Source organism: Drosophila miranda, chromosome 2 (assembly GCF_003369915.1).
Source record: "Drosophila miranda strain MSH22 chromosome 2, D.miranda_PacBio2.1, whole genome shotgun sequence".
Taxonomy (NCBI): Eukaryota; Metazoa; Arthropoda; class Insecta; order Diptera; family Drosophilidae; genus Drosophila; species Drosophila miranda.
In genome coordinates, this window is record NC_046675.1 from 14,232,457 (window position 1) to 14,251,029 (window position 18,573).

Consider the following 18,573-nt stretch of genomic DNA (forward strand, 5'->3'; position numbering starts at 1 on the left):
AATCCGACTGGCGAGCTTTCAGCGGCCACTCGGCCGGGGATGGGCATGGGAATGGGGTGTACCCCGACAGTCCGTCCCGGGAAGTCACCGCGATCGCCGCGATATGGCCGTCGCCCCAAGCAAGCTGTTGGAGAGGCCCTTGAATCGCCTGCATTGTTGCGTCCTGCACAGCCGTCCAGGACAGAGCTGCACCCATGCCCTGCTTTGGAATATCTACCGCAATCATGTGTCGAGTGCCAAATATTACTCCCCCTTGCTGCTGGTCTGCTAGTGTTTCATTAGGCAGTAAGTCCCCAGATAAATATTCCACATTTTCGATTCCTTGCAGCTGCCTCTGGTCCTGAAGTGGCGCAAGGTAACCAAAGGAACGATCCTGGCTATAGTGAAGAACTATGTGCAGTCCGTCAGCTTCGCCTCCTGCATCAATGCGTTCACGTTTTACTTCATGTGCGTGGCGCGGCGACTCAACGGGCGCTTCGTGTTCATCTACACCCCCTACCTGTCGTGCTGGCTGGCATCGCAGCTCAGCTGGTGGATGCCACCGCAGGTTCTGCTGTACTTTTCGACTGGCATTACACATGCGGTGAGTGCAGTGGCTGGAAAGAGTCCCAAATGAGTCTAACATGTGCCCACGAATGATGTTGCAGGCCTTGGAGAGCCTGCTACGGCAGTGGGGCCTTGGTCTGGTGCATTCGCGTTGGGGCCAGACGACGGTATTCATGCTGAGCTCCCTAGTGGTCTTGCACTATCAGCAAGCGCAAAAGTATTCGGGTTTCTGGTTCATCAAGCCAACGCCCTTGCCTGTGGACTACCCCAAATGGTCAGCGGGCAAGCGCCTCCGGCAGAGTCTAACCCAGTTTGGAACTTATCTGGGAATTGGTCTAGCACTAGACTTGGGGCACGCCATAATGCGCCGAAACCTCATGCGTCTGCGACTGGATACAACTCGATTCTTGGTCGGCTACATGGGCCTGTTTCAAGTATGTTTTCCCATTCCCCCATCTAAAAAACGATGTATTTTCGCTTTTATTCCAGTTGATGCAATGGATATTACTGAGAATGAGGCTGAAACGGAGGCAGGCGAATGCTTGGGCAGCATTTGTCAGTGGTGTATCCTTTGCCCTGCTCAATCGCACGACCTTAATGACCTTTGCCATGGTCACAGCCAGCCAGGTGATCTGGCGGCAGGTCTGCTCACGGGACCCTGGCAAAGAAAGGCTACTGGCCTTCCTACAGAAGATACCCTGGGCCAAGCTGTTGATACCGTGCAGTCTGGCTTATTTGGTGCACACTTTCTTTTTCCACGAAGATATCCTCAACGGGCTGGCCAGGGACTTCATTGACTGCACCTGCGACCACAAGTAAGTTAATTACAATATTCCCTGTTGCATTCCCTGTGTAGACCTCGGATATTGCAGTGGCCAGCGTTTGCTGAACCTGATGAAGCTTCCCAACGAAAATGTCATACTAACGACAGTCAACAGGTCTCCAAGAACATCATTTTGGTTTTAGCATAGACCAACATAGCATCAAAGTTATTAGACCGATTAGAAAACCAGATAAACGTCGCATACATTAAGCCAAAACAAGCTTTTGGATTTTATTTTGAAGAAAAATCGATACGCCGGCGATGTCTCCAGTTATGTGAATGAAGATGAGAATGAGATGTCTCCAAACATTAATTATAATTTAATATGAATTATCTGTTAAAAGCCTTGTCTTGGAGATAAATGGCAGGAGGTAATATGATTTATTCATCGTTAGCCAGCCAAATATCCGAAGTGCAGTCGCCACCGGGATAACGCATTTCATGGGGCAGGCCAGGACCATAGGGCTCGTTTGCAAAGTCCACGAAGAAGTCCTCATTCAACGAGATGCCACCATTCACAGTATCCACATCAATTAGGCAAACATGACCACCCTTGGACACCATCTTGGGATAAAACTGAAATGAAATGGGGATTGTTTTCATAAAATGTCCCCGTATACTTCCTTTCCAAATGCAAACTTATGACATTTTACCGTCGCGCTCCTCATTTTGTCTCATATGTTCTAGGAAATCATGTCCTTGAGCGAATTTCGAGTTCAAATGACCTCGGAGTCCTTTTTGATCATAAGATGTGTTTCAACACCCATATAGCTGCAACTGTAAATAAAGCTAAGGGTGTTTTAGCGTTCATCAAGCGTTGGTCCAAGGAGTTTGACGACCCGTACGTTACGAAACAATTGTACATCTCGTTAGTACGTCCTATATTGGAGTATTGTTCTTGTGTGTGGAGCCCGCAGTATAAAGAGCAGCAGGCTGTTATTGAATCCGTGCAAAAGCAATTTTTAATTTTTGCCCTTCGGAACTTTAACTGGGACTCGGGTAGAATCTTGCCACCCTACCGGTCTAGGCTAAATCTTATTGACCTGCCATCGTTGCACCATCGCAGAATATGCAATGGCGTAATGTTCGTGCACAAGCTCCTTCTTGGGACTGTTGACTCCCAAACTCTCTTGGGTCAGATTGACTTGGCCGTTCCATCCAGACCTACCCGTACTTTTAGGCCTATCCGTCTACCCATATGTAGGTCTAATTATGCTGATCATGAACCTTTTAGGGTTTTATGCCATAATTATAACTCCCTCTGTCTAACCCTATCCCCTGAACTGTCTCTTAAACTAATTGCATGCAATATTTATAATCATTTAAATTTAGCTAACTTTTAACTTATCTTTTTCCGCCTTTAGTAACTAAGTACCATTATTAACAGATAATTTGTTAATTTAATAAATAAATAAATAAATAAATAAATACGGCCTAATGCTCTTGATGGCAGCTCACCTGTTTGTCCCAGGGGGAGTATAGAGATGATGAGACATACAAACGCTTTCCGTCCAGGGAGAGCTGCATCATTTGCGGGCCACCTTCCAGACGGCGACCTTTGACATAACGTGCTGGTGGTCTCTCCTATGCGATGCCATTTAGAACCGATTCAAGTGTATTTTTTCATTCAACACTCACTGTCAATTCTTTATCCTCCTTTACAACGACGTTGGGTAGGTCGCTGCATATTGCACCTCCTAGGAATAGCTGGCCCGTCAGCTTTGGGTGTTCCGGGACGCTGATGTCGTACTGCCGAACATCGCCGTGCCTCCAACAGTTGACGTAGAGGAATCTGTCATCCAGGGAAATTATAATATCTGAAATCATGCCACCCATTTCCTCCGCAGTTCCGCTTCCAGTGTCCACGAGCTTTTCCGGAATGGCAATTACTTTTTTGGCCTCAAACTCATCGGAGTCGGGCTTCTTCTTGAAGTAGAAGACCTTGGCGTTCAAGGCACATCCGACGAACCCTTCGGCCCGTTTCGGGTCATGCAGGAAGCGAATCTCCAAGGGCGTTATGCCATCCGTACCCAAATCAATGGTTTGGTACAAAGTTTGCGTAGACCATTTGTAAAAGTTGAGCCTGCAACCATACTGAGTCATGTCTTCAAGATCTTTGATCTGCCAGCCACTGCAAAGGGTATACAAATGATAATTAGTAAACCTTAGACCCCTTTCAAATAATACTAACCGTCGAAATTTATTGGGAGCTCCCCATTCCGACGCAACCATTACATCAAAATAGGGCTGATACCAGAAATCATATCCACACAAGGCCTTCTCTTCCCCCTTAGTCCAGGTTCCAATGCAATTGAAGTCCGAATCAAACAGGATGAAATCACCCTTGGCGTTTCCCTCTGCGTCGCCCATCACAGATATCATAATATTGCCATTGGCCAGGCAGTGCGTCGTATGGGGCCCCGTCACATTGTGGCTCTTTAGCACGTCGCCATCGATTGTCTTTATGATTTCGGGCTTCCGCGGATCCTTGACCACGTCGAGTATGTAGACAAAGTCCGAGTTCAGGGCCGGCAACACCAGTCTGTCCCTCTTCGGAATGGTTTTTGCGTTCTCGTCCACATAGTAGCAACTCGAGCAAGCATTCCACCCAGAGTGGTGCAGCTCGTCCCCTTTCCGATTCGTAAACGTGCGGTGAATAATCTATGGATCAACATCATCTAATTAAGCTGAGTGCGAGCCAAGTCTTTTTATTTTCTTACTTGGCAGTAGGTGGGGCTCTCGGGGTCCACGTCGATTGTTGACAGGTAGTCGCCGTGGGGCTCGTCCAAGTTGGGCTGCACCGTCACCGTGTAGAGGAGCTTCTCTCGGGGGCCGCTCTTCATGGCATCCAATGGCGTTGCGTAACCGGGTCCGCGACAGCATGCTGCAGAAAAACAATTCGATTATCAACATTGTTCTCGACTTTTATTAATTTTGTACTGCGGTATTTCGTACAATTCTTAGACATTGCGCGGCAAGTTTGTTGTGGACTGGAACCAAAGAACAGCGAAACGAAAATGAGTATTGTCTGCTGTTGAGCGAGACTTTTATACGTGGTGTTCTCTTTCAAGTATAGAACCGGTATATATATGTACATATGTAATGCTCCCAGCAATCGTATCACAACAAGAGGTTAGTTTAGTTTTATACAGTCAAACTTCTCTATTACGAACTTCTGTACAACAAAGTTTTCTATATAACGAAATTATTTGCAAAACAATGCTATGCTATATTCTGCAAAAATGAATTCTATATTACGAATTTTTCGTATAACGAGTGCCCCTTTGGATTCGCTATATGGAAGTTCGACTGTATATACATATGTACAGATAAGACTCATTCTCTCAGTGTTCAAGTGGAATAGATTCAATACATATGCAAGTACAACAAATAATCCGCCAATTTAGATAAGAACCCCTATAAACCCCCAGCGGGCTTGACTTTATTTTTTTTTTAGTTATTATAAATGTAATTAAACATATACTTTTATGTGTATTTTTATTCTAAAATTTTAATTTATTTATTTATTTTATTTTGATTAAAAGAGTATGTACATCCTTGCGCGGCAAGGAATTCAAAACTGTTGATTAAAATCGAGCTTCTCCTCAACGAAAGCCTACTCAAACCAATTTGGTCATATGGAAGTAATTCTGTATGCTTATTGGAGAAGTTGGCGTGGCAAGGAAATCAAAACAATGAATTAAACATAAGCTTACCCCCTATAAAAGTCTACTCAAACCTACATATATAGTCATATGGAAGTCATCCTGGATGCTTTGCAATACAACTTGCCCAACGCTCACTTGCAAACGATAATGCCTATTAATAGTGATTGGAGCGTAAAAATATTACGCCCATTATTCCTTTCCACAATATCACAACTTTTAAACCGCCCCTCTGTCCAGTTGTTTCCGATTGGAGTCTGATTGATATAGAAGAAATGTAATCGATATATCGATATGGTGCAACAGGTTTCCGTTACCTTATTTTAGAAACAATCAAATAAAAGGGAGTATTTAAAACTAGCCAATATTGTAGAAAATTGATTCATTTACCTGATAATAGTGTGATTTCAGGACTGAGAGTCTTAGCTAAGTCTCCTAAACCGATTAATCGAACGCGACTTAACTCAAGCTTTTATTCTGTTTAAATAAAGTGGGTTTAAATGGGCTAAGTTCGTTTTTTTATCGGTATATTTTAAAAATGTGACGGTATAGACTGCAAAATCGGCTTTTTGTCTTCAAGGTATATTAGGCGAAAGGGGCGGATTTCAGCTTGCGTGCGTTGCACGTTTCGCTTGTTGTCCATACCCTATTTTTCCTCCCATTATGTAGCAAAAGTGCATTACTGTGTAGTTGCCATGTAATAAATTGAGCAAATGTAAACATTGTGCAAACACAAAAAAAAACAAACACAAAATGCGGTTGTTACGCAGTTCAAAGTTTTTTGTTCCTCAGGCTCGAAATTCCTCGACGCAGGCTGGACGACGACGCGTAGTGATCACTGGAAGCGGAGCTGTAACGCCGTTGGGAAACAATGCGCAGGACTCGTGGCGGCGGGTGTTGGCCGGCGAGTCGGCAATCTCAAAACTGGGGCCGGAGTTCAAGGGATTGCCGTGCCAGGTTGCCGCACAAATTTCAAGGGAAAACTTGCAGTTGGAAACGCATCTGAGCAAAACAGACATCAAACTGATGAGCCCTGCCACACAACTGGCTGTGCTGGCAGCGGAGGAAGCCCTGGCCTCGGGGAATCTCAAACCGAAGGAGCTCAGTGAGGAGCAGCGGGAGCGCTTCGGTGTCTGTGTCGGAATGGGAATGTTCGATCTGGCGGAGGTTTACAACACCTGGAACCAGCTGCAGCGTGGCTACAATCGAGTCAGCCCCTTCTTTGTGCCAAGACTGCTGCCCAGCATGGCATGCGGCCACATCAGCATGCGGCACGGGCTACGAGGTCCCAACCACTCCGTTTCAACAGCTTGCGCCACTGGAGCCCATGCTCTGGGTGATGCCATGAGGTTTATTCGCAGCGGCGATGCGGATGTGATGCTGGCGGGTAGCGGGGAGGCATGTATTGACCCACTGTCAATAGCTGGCTTCTGCAGATTACGGGCCCTCAGTACCGCATTTAATGATAACCCAGCCGTGGCCTCGCGACCTTTTGACAAGGCGCGTGATGGCTTTGTGATGGGCGAAGGAGCAGCTGTGCTGCTGCTGGAGGAACTCGAGCACGCACGCGCCCGCGGTGCCCCCATTCTGGCGGAGCTGCTGGGCTATGGCCTCTCAGGCGATGCACACCACATCACGTCCCCCAGCGAGGATGGAGCTGGAGCCACACTGGCCATGCAACGAGCCCTCAAGGACGCCGGTGTCAGCCCTGAGGAGATCAGCTACTTGAACGCCCACGCCACATCCACGCCCACTGGTGATCGCATCGAATCGCATGCCATTAGACGAGTGTTCGGCGAACACACGCCCCAGGTTCAAGTATCCTCGACAAAGGGAGCCCACGGACACCTGCTGGGCTCCTCTGGCAACCTGGAGGCGCTCTTCGTGGTGCACGCCTGCGCGGAGAATACCCTGCCGCCTTCCATAAACATCGAGCAGCTGGATGTGGACGTGAATGTGGTGACTAAAGCTTGCGAATGGTCCCAGGGACAGGGAAGGCGCGTGGCTCTGAAGAATTCCTTTGGCTTTGGTGGCACCAATGCCTCCCTATGCATTGCCAGCTACTGCGAAGAGTAGAGCGGGGCTGGGAAATTGTTACATTATTGTTGTTTTATATTGTTAACCACGGAAATAAAAACCCTGAATGTTTGCATATTTTTAGGAAAAATGTTAAGTTTTAAAACTTTATTTGGAAAACTTTTCGGTTGCTTGTCACACGCCCTATCAGCCGTCTTCGTCGTTTGGCGCGAACGGACTCTCTGCTCTGTAAAAATGTATATGCGTATTGTATTATCCAATGCGCATGCGTATGTACTGTTATACTGTATATCTGTATATAATATATATATATAGGTATATAATTATGTATATAGCTCTGTTTGATTTGCTTCTGTTGCTTGTCTCTATTTTTGTTTGTTATTTCTGTTTCAGTTGCAGTTGTTCTCTTCTGATCTTGGCTTCAAATGTGTCTGTGTGTTCGTTTCGGAAATAAAAACAACTAAATCGTTTTTTTGTATGCCTGCTTAACATTCGCGCTGCTTTAGCTGTGGTCATGTTTGCTTCGGGGACTGTATTTTTGCTGTTTTAGTTGCAGCACGATCCAACGTTTCCGGGTTCTCCTTCACTTAACTAACCATTTTAATTTGAAGTGTTTTATTTTACAAAATTGCTTAAGATGTTAAGTTAAAAGTATATTGGCTTACAATCGAAATTTCTTTATAATCTGTTATTAAATGTTGGTTTTCTGTTTATGATCTGCTGGTTCTGTTTTCCACTTGCCCTGCTCTAGGCTGGAGTCTAGACATTCTCCGTTGATTTTATATTTTCTGAAACTGTTCTCGCTATTATGCCATACATTTTTAAATGTATTTGCAGCTTAGTTTCTTATGGATTTATATGCGTAAATAATATTCTATATGTGTGTGAGTGTGTGGGGCTGTGTTCGAGGGTGTTTCTACTATATATCGCTCTTTAGAGTACTGAACTTTCGTTAATATAAATTATAAAAATAAATTTTATTCGAATTTTATCTTTACTCTTTACTGTACAATTGTTGCTCAACCATCAACCCAATCCGTTGTTTAGTTACAGCATAAATCAATATGTTTTGCATCATTTTGCACGTGTCACTGTCACTGTCACATTCTTTAACAAGGTTACATTTCTCCCATTCTTCAATTTAAAGCATTCAAACAATTCCCGTACTCAATGGTGGACTGAAATGATTTCAAATTACGGGTAGGCCTTTCAATTTCATTTACGTATCTGGTTCTTAGCTAGGGGTTAGGTGTTAGGCTTAACAAATAAAACGTGGAACTTCGAAGCGCGTTTAGACAGAAAACATATATCGCGGGACCCTGCATACATGACACACACATGCATATACATATACATATATATTTAAGAATGAAACCATGCAAGGGATTCCTTAAAAAAGGACACGCTGGACGATGACTAAACAAGAGCGATCTGTTGAGTTTCATGCTTTGAGGCGGCCTACACTTCCAAAGTGGCAGTGCAGTTGGTGTTGGTGTTGGCGTTGGTGTATGTGTGTGTGTGGTGTGGTTGTATTCGGTATGTTGAGATTTTAAAATTTAAAAAAATATAAAATATTTATAAATATTTTGTTGTTGTTTTCATTTTTGCGTCCTGTTTACTGCTATTACAGACCTTAACACTTACTATCTTACTATTTGTTTTTTAAAAAGACATCTATTTAAGCGCTAATAAAGTGGTTTTGTTTTGTTTTTGTGGTTGCTATCGGTTCGGTTCGGATCGGTTCTCCAATACCAATACCAAGTCGTACAGGGATGCTGTAACTCCTGCCTGTCTCTTGGGTGTCTGTCTGTTGGATGTCTGTACTATGGTATGCATGCGGGTGTGTATTGTATGTAGTATGTACATGGCAAGCCAGTTAAATCGGAGAATGGTCACTAGTTAAGCAGTGCATCCATGGTGTATGGAAATGGAGGATGTTGCTGCTCGAATCTGCTGTTTGCTGAAGACGATAACAACTTGGTTGCCGCTGCCGCTGCCGATGCTGCTGCTGCTGATGCTCTTGATGTGTGTGCCGGCGACGGTCAGTCCAGTATGACGATTTGTGATTCAATGGGCCTGCTACTTGGCTCGGGAGCCAGAGGCTTGATGGGCAGTGTGCGCCATGGCTTGCGCGCCGCACGGCGCAGCTCCACGGCAGAGAGTATTTTTCGCGTTTTTCTGCAAATAAAGCAAGAATTTGAGGTACTGCTTCAGGTAAGAACTGTCTTCCACTCACTTGTGTGTTTCGTTGGCCCTAAAGTAAACATCGTCCGGCGCATCCATCCAACTGATGACTTGCTTACGTCCGTTTCCGCCTCGTGCCATTTGCGCAATCTTCTGCTTGCCATTGAGCTGAAAGAGTGAATGGAATCGTTGTCAATCGGGATCAGATCAAGCTCAGATCAGATCTGGCGGTGACTCACATGGTGCCTTGAGAGCGGCTGTCCCGATGCCGCCATCATGGCCGCAAACTGTTCGGGACTGGGACAATGCGAGGGCATAGGATCTTTGTTCGGTCTTTTTGGAGGCGGTCCACTGGGAACTATAGTTACTGAATTTCGGAATAAATATAATATTATATGTATATGACAGGAAATATACAATATACCTTCAGTGCCGTTCAGCTGCTGCTCCTCGTGCGCCCGCTTTCGTATCGTTGATGTGGCATGCGTTGGAATTATTGTTAGCTCTTTCTCGGCCGGCACGGCCACAATGTCGGGGGATTTGTTGGGAACGCGATCGTAGACTAAACTGCCATCCGCTGCTTTGGGCGGCTTGGGGAATGAGACGACAGCGGGCAGTGGCATTTTGTCCTTGGGCGTCAGCACCAGCCACTCGTGGGGACCACTGCCGGGCGCCCCCAGGCGATTGGCGATCTTAGTAACACTGCCACGATCCTTGGGCTTGAGCAATAGCAGCTTCTTGATCTCCGCCTGAGATTTGCCGCTAATACGATTCGTAACTAAAGAGAGGGAGAATGAGAAGCGTGCGTCAGATATGTAAGCATCCAGACATCGAGACTTACATTCTTGCTTCACCAGCAGGCCATTGATGGCGTAGGCGCTTTGTCGCGCCGCCTTCTTGGGCTTGACAATGCTGCGACAGATAATGCGCGCCACGCGCGTCATGGGATTGGTGTGTAAGTAGAAGGCAGTGCGCGTCTTCATGATGGGGCGCGGAGAACCGGAGCTGATGGCAATACCATGCGCTTGCGCATAGTGGCGTGCCAGGTGGGTCTTCAGCTTGAACTCCTTGCCGCAATTGACAATTGAACACCTGTCCGAATAGGAATTGTGGTAAGAGATGAGGGACATTCTCGATCGTCGTTGGATGGGAGAGGAGAGGCACTTACCTGTGCAGCTGACGATTGGTAAGATCACTGATTTTCTCGTCATCGTTGAGGTCGACTACGGCTGTGGGTGTTGTAGCCGCAGCTGCAGCGGTAGCCGTGGGCGTCGTCGCAGCCAAGGCCTTCTTCTTTGCATCACTGTCGCTGCTGGCGTCGCCCTTATTCGCGGACTTCATACTGCCGTACCTCCGCCAGTACTCCCAACAGCTTTGGCAGAGACGACACGTTATGTGACCGGTGCTAAACGAGTTCCACTGCAAGGGGGAGGGAGAGTTTTAAGAACTGTCTGCAGAGTGGGTTGCTGTTCTATGTGCCATACCTGTGATGATTTAGTTGTTCCGCACGACTCGCAGGGTTTGCCGTTGCTTGAGAGATCGGTGCCTCCGTTGGTGGTGCCATTGTAAATGCCGCCACCGCCACTACCCGCCTTGACAGAGGCTCCGTTGCCGCCGCCCTTGCCACCATTATTATTGTATTGCGGTATGTAGACCTGTTTGAGCTTCAGCTCCGCCTCGACGGCCTTCACGCGCTTCTGCTGCACATAGCGATCGGTGGTCTTCCACATGTAGTAGTACTCGATGATTTGCTTCAGAGTTTTCCAAGGCAGCTAAAATCGGACAAATAGAAGAAGGATTTAGAAGGGGTCCCACAATGGTTACAGATGGATAGATAGATAGTTCTTACGAAATCTTGTCGAATGTCGTTAAAGTCTTTGCCATATTTGTCCAGCGCTTCCTCGAAGAGATTTGCCTCCGAGGCGCTCCAGTCCTCGATTTCATCGCGACAGAGCACCGGTCCACTGACAGGAACTAGCGAGGACATGGCCTCCTCAATCGAGTAGTCGTGCTTGTGCAGAATGTTCATGGCGTGAAACTAAAGAGAATACCACCATCATCAATACTAGCAGAAATGAGGATTAGTTTTCGATTGCATACCAGTGTAATGTCCCGACTGGCAGCCGCTGCCGACATGTGCAACGAGGGCTGCTTCACAGAACTGCTGCAGTCGAGGGCGCGGGCGAAGGTGCCAATGGAACGCGAAACGACAAGGAACTGATCGATCTTACGATCCGTCAGTGTGTGCTCCGGCGTCCATACCAGCGACTCCAGCTCCTCGAGCTTGCGCTCGTCCGTGACTGTGTCTTTTAGCTTGGCGGGAATATCACACTGATAGCGACTGCCGACACGTATCTCGCCCTTGTCGGCGAGCAGTGTTTTCTGATTCGGATCGAAGACCAGACAGTAGAAGAATGTGTCCTGCAAGGCGTCACAAGGTAAATAGGTGATTATTGTCTGCCTCTGCCGCTCTACCAACTACGACTCACGTCTTTATTTAGATAACTCTGCAGGGACTCCGTCTCGTTGAGCAGCGTCACGGAGCACTTGCCTCGTATCTGTGTGGCGGGTATCGATTCGACTTGGCGTGAGAGGAACAGCTCGCGGTGCTTGATCTGGTAGCGCTGTTTGCTGGTCAGCGCCTCGCCCTTTTCCGCATCGCCTCCGCTTCCGCTGCCACTGCCGCTGCCACTACCACTGCCACTGCCGCTACCACTGCTGCTGCTGTTGTTGTTGTTATTATTATTGTTATTGTTGTTGGTGGTGGTGCTGCCGGCATTATTGCTGGTTGCAGATGCACTACCACTGCCACTGCCACTGCCGCCGCCGCCAGACGCTTGCGTCGGACTGGTGCGCTCCTCATCCAAGGCAGCTGGAAATCAGACAATCAATACAGTTAGTGCACCAAGAGAATCAATATAGAGAAAAAAGAGATCGAAAGAGAGAGAGAGAGAGAGGGGGGGTGAGAGATCTACACAACATCAATTACCAACTGAACAAAAAAATATAGCAGCGAGAGCTTTGACAAACATAAAATCATAGGAATAGGGGGATAAGGGGGTAAGGGGTATAAGGTGATAGAGGATAATGATTAAGGGTATATATAGATCTAATTAAACAGATGGCATTCCCAAATTAGAGAGTTCGAACTACGTTTAAAGTTGAAAACTGTTGTGGTTTTTTTTAGCAGTACCTATTGAGGGGTCGAGCACGGCCTGCGCCGCCTGCTCCTCGCCCACGGGTGTGCGGAGCCAGGTCTTCTTCAGCTTGGTCGCCAGCGGTGAGTCCTCGGCTGTGGCCACTGTTTTTTGTTTTTTTTTTTGTTGTTTATCGTTTTGTGCAATACGTTGGGGAAATACGTTTATTTACAAATGATCATGTTTCAAGCAATGGTAGTTGTAAATCAAATAATCATTAAATAATAAATACAAATTATGCAGCTCAAAATGAGGTTAATTACAAAAACAGAAAGAACAATACTCCAAGTCGTCGTCTGGAGGGAAATCGAATTTTAGAGTGTATTAATGCCTCTTCCCTCAATGCTTCGAGGTATACTCTTCAACAACAGAAGACCAGCCCGAAAAGTGCAAAAGAGTACAAAAACCAAAGAAAAGCCTTGCATGGATGCAGCCCGAATATCCAATGGCAAAATACACAAGTAGAGGGTGCTGCGCGGCCCCTAGAAAGCAAAAACAAAATACATGTCGTGTGCGTGACTCTGTGAGTTTCGCTGATAAGGGATGTTGTTCCTGCCCACCGCTTAATTAAAGAAAGATTTTCTTTGATATAGTGAATATCATTCTCTTAAAGTTGCTCTGTTCCAAGTGTATAATACATAGAATGAATGCATATAAACAGTAGTAGTATATTTCAATACGATCAACATCGGTGGACCGAAAGAAATGGCACTATATTATAGTCCAGTTGGATGAACCCGCCGGTCGTGCGTATTTTTAGAAAACGGCGATAATTGTCACAACCCATGGAAAAATAGTACATCCACTAATACTATAAAAACTACCGAGCACGATCGGAAAATTGCAGTTCAATTTAAAACATTGCAAGATGCAGTCCTGTTTGATTATAGCTCTGGCCGTTCTGGTGAGAACTTTTACTGTGAGAAACAAACAAGAATCAGAATCTTTCAAATCGATCCGCAGAGCCTGGCAAATGCCGTACCCAATGATCCGGAGAGTCACGCACCAACTGAGTCCAAGTCGGAGTCGGAGTCGGAGTCGGACAGGATTCATTTGTGCGAATTTCTAGCATCTTTCGTTGAAATTAAGCGGGGACTTCATGGGGTCATATTGGGATACGACATGAACTATATGGCCAGGGCAAACGAGCTTGTAGTCGAGAAGTCAGCTCTATTGAAGGACATGCTAAGCGAGGAAACTGCGGCCGCGGAGCAAGAACTCTTCGATGACGTTAAAAGATTTGAAGAATCCAGCAAAACGGGAATTCGACAAGTAAAAAATTTAATGAAAAGCCTTGATAGGAAGTTCAAAACTAAATACCGGTGTTAAATTCAAGGGCAGTACCTGTGAAAGACTGAAAAAATGTCCCCAGTTATGGGACATTTTCTCTACTCTTCGGACCATGATGTTGTTGGTCAAAGGTACAAAAAGTCGTGCCTGCGGATTTTATCTAATCTTTTTTAAGAATGTTAAGGTTTTTTTTTAAGTTTATTGTTTGCTAAATTGTGCTAAACATCCCAGATCCATAAAATGTTATTAATTGCATTAGGGGAAACATTAATGATAAAAACATGAAGCTTGTGTCCAAGAAATGTATCTGTTTTGTATATCCTTTAATTTATACCAAACTGGCTTTCGGTTTGCGTGTCTGCTCAAAAAAAAGGTCGTAAAACAGTGAAACGTTTTCATTTTTATTGAATTTTATTTGAATCCCACAAATACCATAAAACATAGGAACTATGGGAAGGTATCCCAAGGTATTAATCACCTCCTATAACTATCGTTCTGCTCAATGGGTTTTTTACTTGTCAATTAGGAGCCACTCAAAGTACGAAACCTCAGAGTAACCTTTGAGTAAAAAACCTTGAACCTTGTTATTTTAATTATTTCTTTAGTTCCAATCCTGTCTTTCGCGGAATGCGTGATAGCAAGGATTTTATTTTCTTGAAACTTTGCGGGGGCTGATTAAAAAATATTTACCTTTCCATACCCACCCGCCTGAGACCCTTACCCTTGCTCTGGAAAGGGCGTGCAGCCCACCCCCTCAGATGTACACGGATACACAGGGGCGTGGGTGCATTGCTGGAGTTACAGCCAGAGCCAAGGAACGGAGGTAGTAGGTGTTTTTTGTGTATTTGTGTTTGTAGCTCTCGTCGCAGAGAAGACAACGACAGCAGCCAGGGGTGGGGGTTGGGGTTGGGGTTGGGGTTGGCGTGCTGGCTGGTTGGGGGTGAGTGGCTGTTTGGCGGCCATAGATAGGACACAAACACAGCCACGGGCAAGTAAAAGGCCCACTAGTGGGTGGGGCTTGGTCGGATTCGTTTGCCCGCCGTGGGAGGGAGCCGTTTTGGGTATTTTTGAGATTTTGTGTACCCTGCGCCTTAGCCTGATGTCCATTTCTATTGACTTTGTGGTTTACAGTTCAGCAACAATAAATTAAAATTGTTAGGCCTAGGCCCAACCAAAATAGTACTTGAGCATTCGAGAGGCTATCATCGGACTGGACTGCAGGGTATGCACGCGTCGTAGGCCGCGAAGCAGTCGCCTTTCGGGGTTGAAATAGCGGCACACTTGTGCTCAAACTTTAGATTTTTGTGCTAATTTTTGCCTGATTAGTGAGTGGCCTGCCAAAAGGCGGCGCACGGCGCACGCACTGGAAACTCGCTCGCTTCAGCTTCAGCGTGAGCTCGAGCTCCAGCTCCACTGGCCAGCAGCAGAAACAAGATGACAGCGGACCCATGTTGGGAGCGAAAGGGGTTGCGTTAATGGGCATTGTCGGCGCATGTCGTAGGGCGAGTGTGGGGCTGGGTGGCATGGGATGGCATGGGATGGCATGGGAAGGGGTTTGGCTTCCTCACGGAAAACGCATTTTCGTTGGGTCACGTATCGGGTTCGAGGGGGCCGCACTGGTCGAACCCCACCGTACCCCACCCCATTCATTAAAGTCCAGTATGCTTTTTTGGGGCTGCGGAGAGAGGGGGGAGGGGAAATGAAATGGGAGGCGAGCCCTGCCTGTGTGTATGTATACATGAATGCAAAGCGCGCCTCTGCGTGTGCCACATTGGGGTATGGCTCCTGATCCCACTTCCCCTTCTCCTCTCCTGTCCACCTACCACCTTCTTTTTCTACAGCACTCATGAAAATTTTCATACACACACACACAGAGACCCAGAATCATACATATATATATGTATGTATGTATGTATGCTTGTATTTTGTAGCATTCAGAGGTAGACAGCAAGTCTACCTACTACTCTCGAGAGTATCACATTCACATTGACGCTGGCACTGGCACTGGCGTTGGCGTTGGCATTGGCGCCGCCTAGCAGCAACCGAAAACAGTAACAGCAACAGCAACGGCAACAGCAACATGGGGGTACAGTGCAGCTGAACACATTATGTTTATGTGGCTCTGGCTGGTCGTTGCTGCTGCTGTTTCTGGTGCTTCTGCTGGTTCTGCTGCTACGGATGCGACGGATGCTGGGTATTCCGTTTTCTCTTCACTTTGTGCGCTGCTGCTACTGCTGCTGCTGCTGCTGCTGTGTGCTTTACAGTTGTTGTCATTGCGGTTCTTGTTGCTCTTGATGTTTGGCTTTGATGGGAGTGAGGGTGATGGTGGCTGTGGGTGGCTATGGGTGGCTGGATGAAAGTGGATGCCTTGACACATTGCACACTGGCCGTCTTCCTGGGCGGGATGGGTGGTGGATGGCTGCCCGCTCTGGGAACAGAGTTCTGGTTTTTGGTGTTTGTGGTGAAAATGTGCTTAGTGCTAGGGATCTGTTTTTGGAAGGTATTAGCTTTAAACTTGTTTGAAGGCCACGACAACGACGGCGACGACGACGACTTTTCGCAACCTAACCTCACTTTGTTGCCAACAAAAATAAATACGAAAAAAATAAAAACAGAATCGTTTGGTTGGTTCTTAAGCGACCACAACTGGCGGATACTTACGTTGATGCTTGTCGGCCAGCTGCACCAGTGGGTTGGGCAGATCACGACGCCGGTAGAAGCACATGACCTTCGCCTCCACATTGCCGGTTTGGTTCTTGTTCAGCTCCTCGATGCGGCGTATCAGATAGGGACTATTCGGCGTTGTCTCAACGTACACGTAGTCTGCAACGAAACGAACGGGGGTTACCACAACTGTACATGGAGTCGAATCGAGAAGGGAGGCATCGCGGCGCGGTGTGGCGTGGCGTGGCGTGGAGGGGAGCTTCACATTGCAACTCCATTCATTAGCAGGCATTACATACGTCACAGGTAAACGCACACATGCATACGTGGACATGCCGCTTAATTACGGCCACACACACACGCACAAACACACACACACAGTCAAAGGTATGCGCGTTGCGTTGCTCAATTAAATACAAATGTGGGCATCCATCCATCCATCGAGCAAAGCAGCAGCAGAAGGAAAAACAACAACAACTGCAGCGTGATCGCTGCATCGGAACCTGTCGCAGAAACAGATACGATACCGTTGCTTGGGGCTGACCACTCGGCAATAAAATGTTAGAAGACGAAAAAAAAAACACTAAGCATTGCAAAGAAAAATAACTAAAAGGAAACTAAAACTGTGCTGTGTCTTGTCTTGTCTTGGGCACATTTGGTAACATTTCGCTGGCCATGCAAGATAGAGAGAGATGAAAAAGAAAGTGTGGTCGCGGTCGTATATACATATCTACCTATACTTGGCGTATTTGTCAGTGTGTGCGTGTGCGTGGCCATTAAAAATGGCAAACAAAAAGCGCTTATGGAGACAAAATTCTGAGACAGAATGGGCCGGGGCTGAGTAATCGCCAGGAAAACTGCCAGAAAAGCAATCAGATATATATAAATATGTTCGTTTTCCCACATCGGTGTTAATATACTTTGGGTATTTATTTTGATTCTGTTAATTAGCCGTTTGCTTTTTCCGTTCATTTACATATCGAGAGAGCGGCAACGTCATCGCTGGGGAGAGAGCGAGCCGGCGATAGGCCAACGTGCAAAGTGCGTAAAGACAGTAGGAGCAGGGGCAACCAACTCGCTCAGAACCCAAACCAAACCATAAGATGCTCGGCCGAAACCCGAAAAAGCTCATTAGCATAAGAAAACACAACAAAGCATGGAGGCATACAAAAATGAGATACACTTTTACCCACACAAGCACACAAGTACACGAACACACTCACTCACACACACACCGATAGAAATCACAATTTGGCAAATGCAATTCCATTTCGGTTCCATCATTACCCCAACCCTAAAGCATACGCCGCGCACACACACACACACGGCCAGCAAACGAGCTCTGGTGCTTATCGGGAGGAACATGTTGAAACACTTGCTGCAGCTGCGACAATTTTGTTGGTTCAATGCACAACCCCCCACCACCATCACCCTATCTGCTTCCTAGGCTCGCTGTTGTCCAATGTTTCATGGTTGATTTCGACACATCATCTACGCTGTAGAAGCTCGTCTTATTGCGGCATTTAACAAACATCCAAGCACATATTTTGGGAGCAGGTTCTTATTGGCGGTCAGAGGGGTTTATCAATGCTTTTGATAACACACATGTCTATGAATGGGAGATCCAGCTAAGAATTTGTTGTAATTAAAATGCACTTTCATTATTCCTTGCTCTGGAGTCTCTCCTCAGACAAAACACACAAACACACACACATATGCATACGATGGCCAGGCGAAACTGTGAGACGGCGGCGCCGATAACGAAAGATGATAGAAAAGCGAGTACGGAAAAAATTTTCTCACCTCCGACTCGATACATATTTGTGGCCATTTTCACTACAGTTTCGCACCAAACTTTCACATGTAAAATTGTATACACTTGCTCAGCACTGTTTTTCAATAGTTTTGTTTCAAGTCAGCGCACATTTATTAGCATAAAACTGAAGTTGTTATGATTGCATTTGCATTTCACATAAGACGCGTTTTTTTCGTCGCCATCTTAGAAACAACTCAACTCTAAAAAATACACACACACAACGCCGAGTAAACAGCTGCATCAGGGCTGCATTTTGACTGTTGATACTTTCCCTTATCGATACATCGTTCAATTTACATGGGATTTATTTATTTTTTCCTAAAAATTATTTTAAACGGGTAGTTTTCGATT

The 18,573-nt window shown here is 46.2% G+C and overlaps 5 protein-coding genes across 7 annotated transcripts; 3 read left to right on the forward strand and 2 right to left on the reverse strand.

Annotated features, from left to right (window-relative positions):
- The first annotated feature begins 7 nt into the window (after positions 1 to 7).
- On the forward strand, positions 8 to 1,586 carry LOC108157581. Its single transcript, XM_017289703.2, has 5 exons — positions 8 to 262; positions 329 to 583; positions 648 to 980; positions 1,036 to 1,361; positions 1,419 to 1,586. The coding sequence occupies exons 1-5, from the start codon at positions 104 to 106 to the stop codon at positions 1,510 to 1,512; spliced, it is 1,167 nt and encodes a 388-aa protein (XP_017145192.1). The 5' UTR covers positions 8 to 103; the 3' UTR covers positions 1,513 to 1,586.
- Positions 1,587 to 1,591: 5 nt separating this feature from the next.
- Positions 1,592 to 4,445, reverse strand: LOC108157580 (methanethiol oxidase). Its single transcript, XM_017289701.2, has 6 exons — positions 4,325 to 4,445; positions 4,090 to 4,253; positions 3,561 to 4,030; positions 3,008 to 3,500; positions 2,828 to 2,953; positions 1,592 to 1,945 (listed from the first exon to the last, which is right to left on the reverse strand). Exons 1-6 carry the CDS (start codon positions 4,335 to 4,337, stop codon positions 1,751 to 1,753), a joined length of 1,461 nt encoding a protein of 486 aa, XP_017145190.1. The 5' UTR covers positions 4,338 to 4,445; the 3' UTR covers positions 1,592 to 1,750.
- Positions 4,446 to 5,753: 1,308 nt separating this feature from the next.
- On the forward strand, positions 5,754 to 7,207 carry LOC108155480 (3-oxoacyl-[acyl-carrier-protein] synthase, mitochondrial). Its single transcript, XM_017286303.2, has one exon. It carries the CDS (start codon positions 5,788 to 5,790, stop codon positions 7,108 to 7,110), a length of 1,323 nt encoding a protein of 440 aa, XP_017141792.1. The 5' UTR covers positions 5,754 to 5,787; the 3' UTR covers positions 7,111 to 7,207.
- Positions 7,208 to 7,669: 462 nt separating this feature from the next.
- LOC108155477 (metastasis-associated protein MTA3) lies at positions 7,670 to 18,433 on the reverse strand. 3 transcript variants are annotated; one of them, XM_017286299.2, is made up of 13 exons: positions 18,210 to 18,433; positions 16,404 to 16,565; positions 12,449 to 12,556; positions 11,745 to 12,127; positions 11,356 to 11,676; positions 11,105 to 11,293; positions 10,740 to 11,027; positions 10,424 to 10,674; positions 10,097 to 10,347; positions 9,680 to 10,033; positions 9,495 to 9,613; positions 9,308 to 9,423; positions 7,670 to 9,249 (listed from the first exon to the last, which is right to left on the reverse strand). In XM_017286299.2, exons 1-13 carry the CDS (start codon positions 18,235 to 18,237, stop codon positions 9,114 to 9,116), a joined length of 2,706 nt encoding a protein of 901 aa, XP_017141788.1. In that variant the 5' UTR covers positions 18,238 to 18,433; the 3' UTR covers positions 7,670 to 9,113. The 3 variants fall into 3 exon arrangements, with proteins under 3 accessions (XP_017141788.1, XP_017141787.1, XP_017141789.1); XM_017286298.2 differs by having other exon boundaries at positions 9,495 to 9,622; positions 18,210 to 18,432; XM_017286300.2 differs by lacking the exon at positions 12,449 to 12,556 and having other exon boundaries at positions 9,495 to 9,622; positions 18,210 to 18,432.
- Positions 13,196 to 14,044, forward strand: LOC117187467. Its single transcript, XM_033390220.1, has 2 exons — positions 13,196 to 13,356; positions 13,416 to 14,044. Exons 1-2 carry the CDS (start codon positions 13,321 to 13,323, stop codon positions 13,779 to 13,781), a joined length of 402 nt encoding a protein of 133 aa, XP_033246111.1. The 5' UTR covers positions 13,196 to 13,320; the 3' UTR covers positions 13,782 to 14,044.
- Positions 18,434 to 18,573: the final 140 nt, after the last annotated feature.

What these genes read in the sequence shown, in the direction of transcription:
- LOC108157581 (XM_017289703.2), top strand. Translation starts at nt 104, where the DNA reads ATGGCCGTCGCCCCAAGCAAGCTGTTGGAGAGGCCCTTGAATCGCCTG. An exon ending in GCTACATGGGCCTGTTTCAA is followed by an intron (nt 981 to 1,035) that starts GTATGTTTTCCC and finishes CTTTTATTCCAG; the next exon opens with TTGATGCAATGGATATTACT. An exon ending in GACTGCACCTGCGACCACAA is followed by an intron (nt 1,362 to 1,418) that starts GTAAGTTAATTA and finishes CGGATATTGCAG; the next exon opens with TGGCCAGCGTTTGCTGAACC.
- LOC108157580 (XM_017289701.2), bottom strand. An exon ending in AGAGCCCCACCTACTGCCAA is followed by an intron (nt 4,031 to 4,089) that starts GTAAGAAAATAA and finishes GTTGATCCATAG; the next exon opens with ATTATTCACCGCACGTTTAC. An exon ending in ACTCCCCCTGGGACAAACAG is followed by an intron (nt 1,946 to 2,827) that starts GTGAGCTGCCAT and finishes ATTTCATTTCAG; the next exon opens with TTTTATCCCAAGATGGTGTC.
- LOC108155480 (XM_017286303.2), top strand. Translation starts at nt 5,788, where the DNA reads ATGCGGTTGTTACGCAGTTCAAAGTTTTTTGTTCCTCAGGCTCGAAAT.
- LOC117187467 (XM_033390220.1), top strand. Translation starts at nt 13,321, where the DNA reads ATGCAGTCCTGTTTGATTATAGCTCTGGCCGTTCTG. An exon ending in TTATAGCTCTGGCCGTTCTG is followed by an intron (nt 13,357 to 13,415) that starts GTGAGAACTTTT and finishes ATCGATCCGCAG; the next exon opens with AGCCTGGCAAATGCCGTACC.
- LOC108155477 (XM_017286298.2), bottom strand. Translation starts at nt 18,237, where the DNA reads ATGGCCACAAATATGTATCGAGTCGGAG. An exon ending in CCAGTCGGGACATTACACTG is followed by an intron (nt 11,294 to 11,355) that starts GTATGCAATCGA and finishes TATTCTCTTTAG; the next exon opens with TTTCACGCCATGAACATTCT. An exon ending in GAACAACTAAATCATCACAG is followed by an intron (nt 10,675 to 10,739) that starts GTATGGCACATA and finishes TCCCCCTTGCAG; the next exon opens with TGGAACTCGTTTAGCACCGG.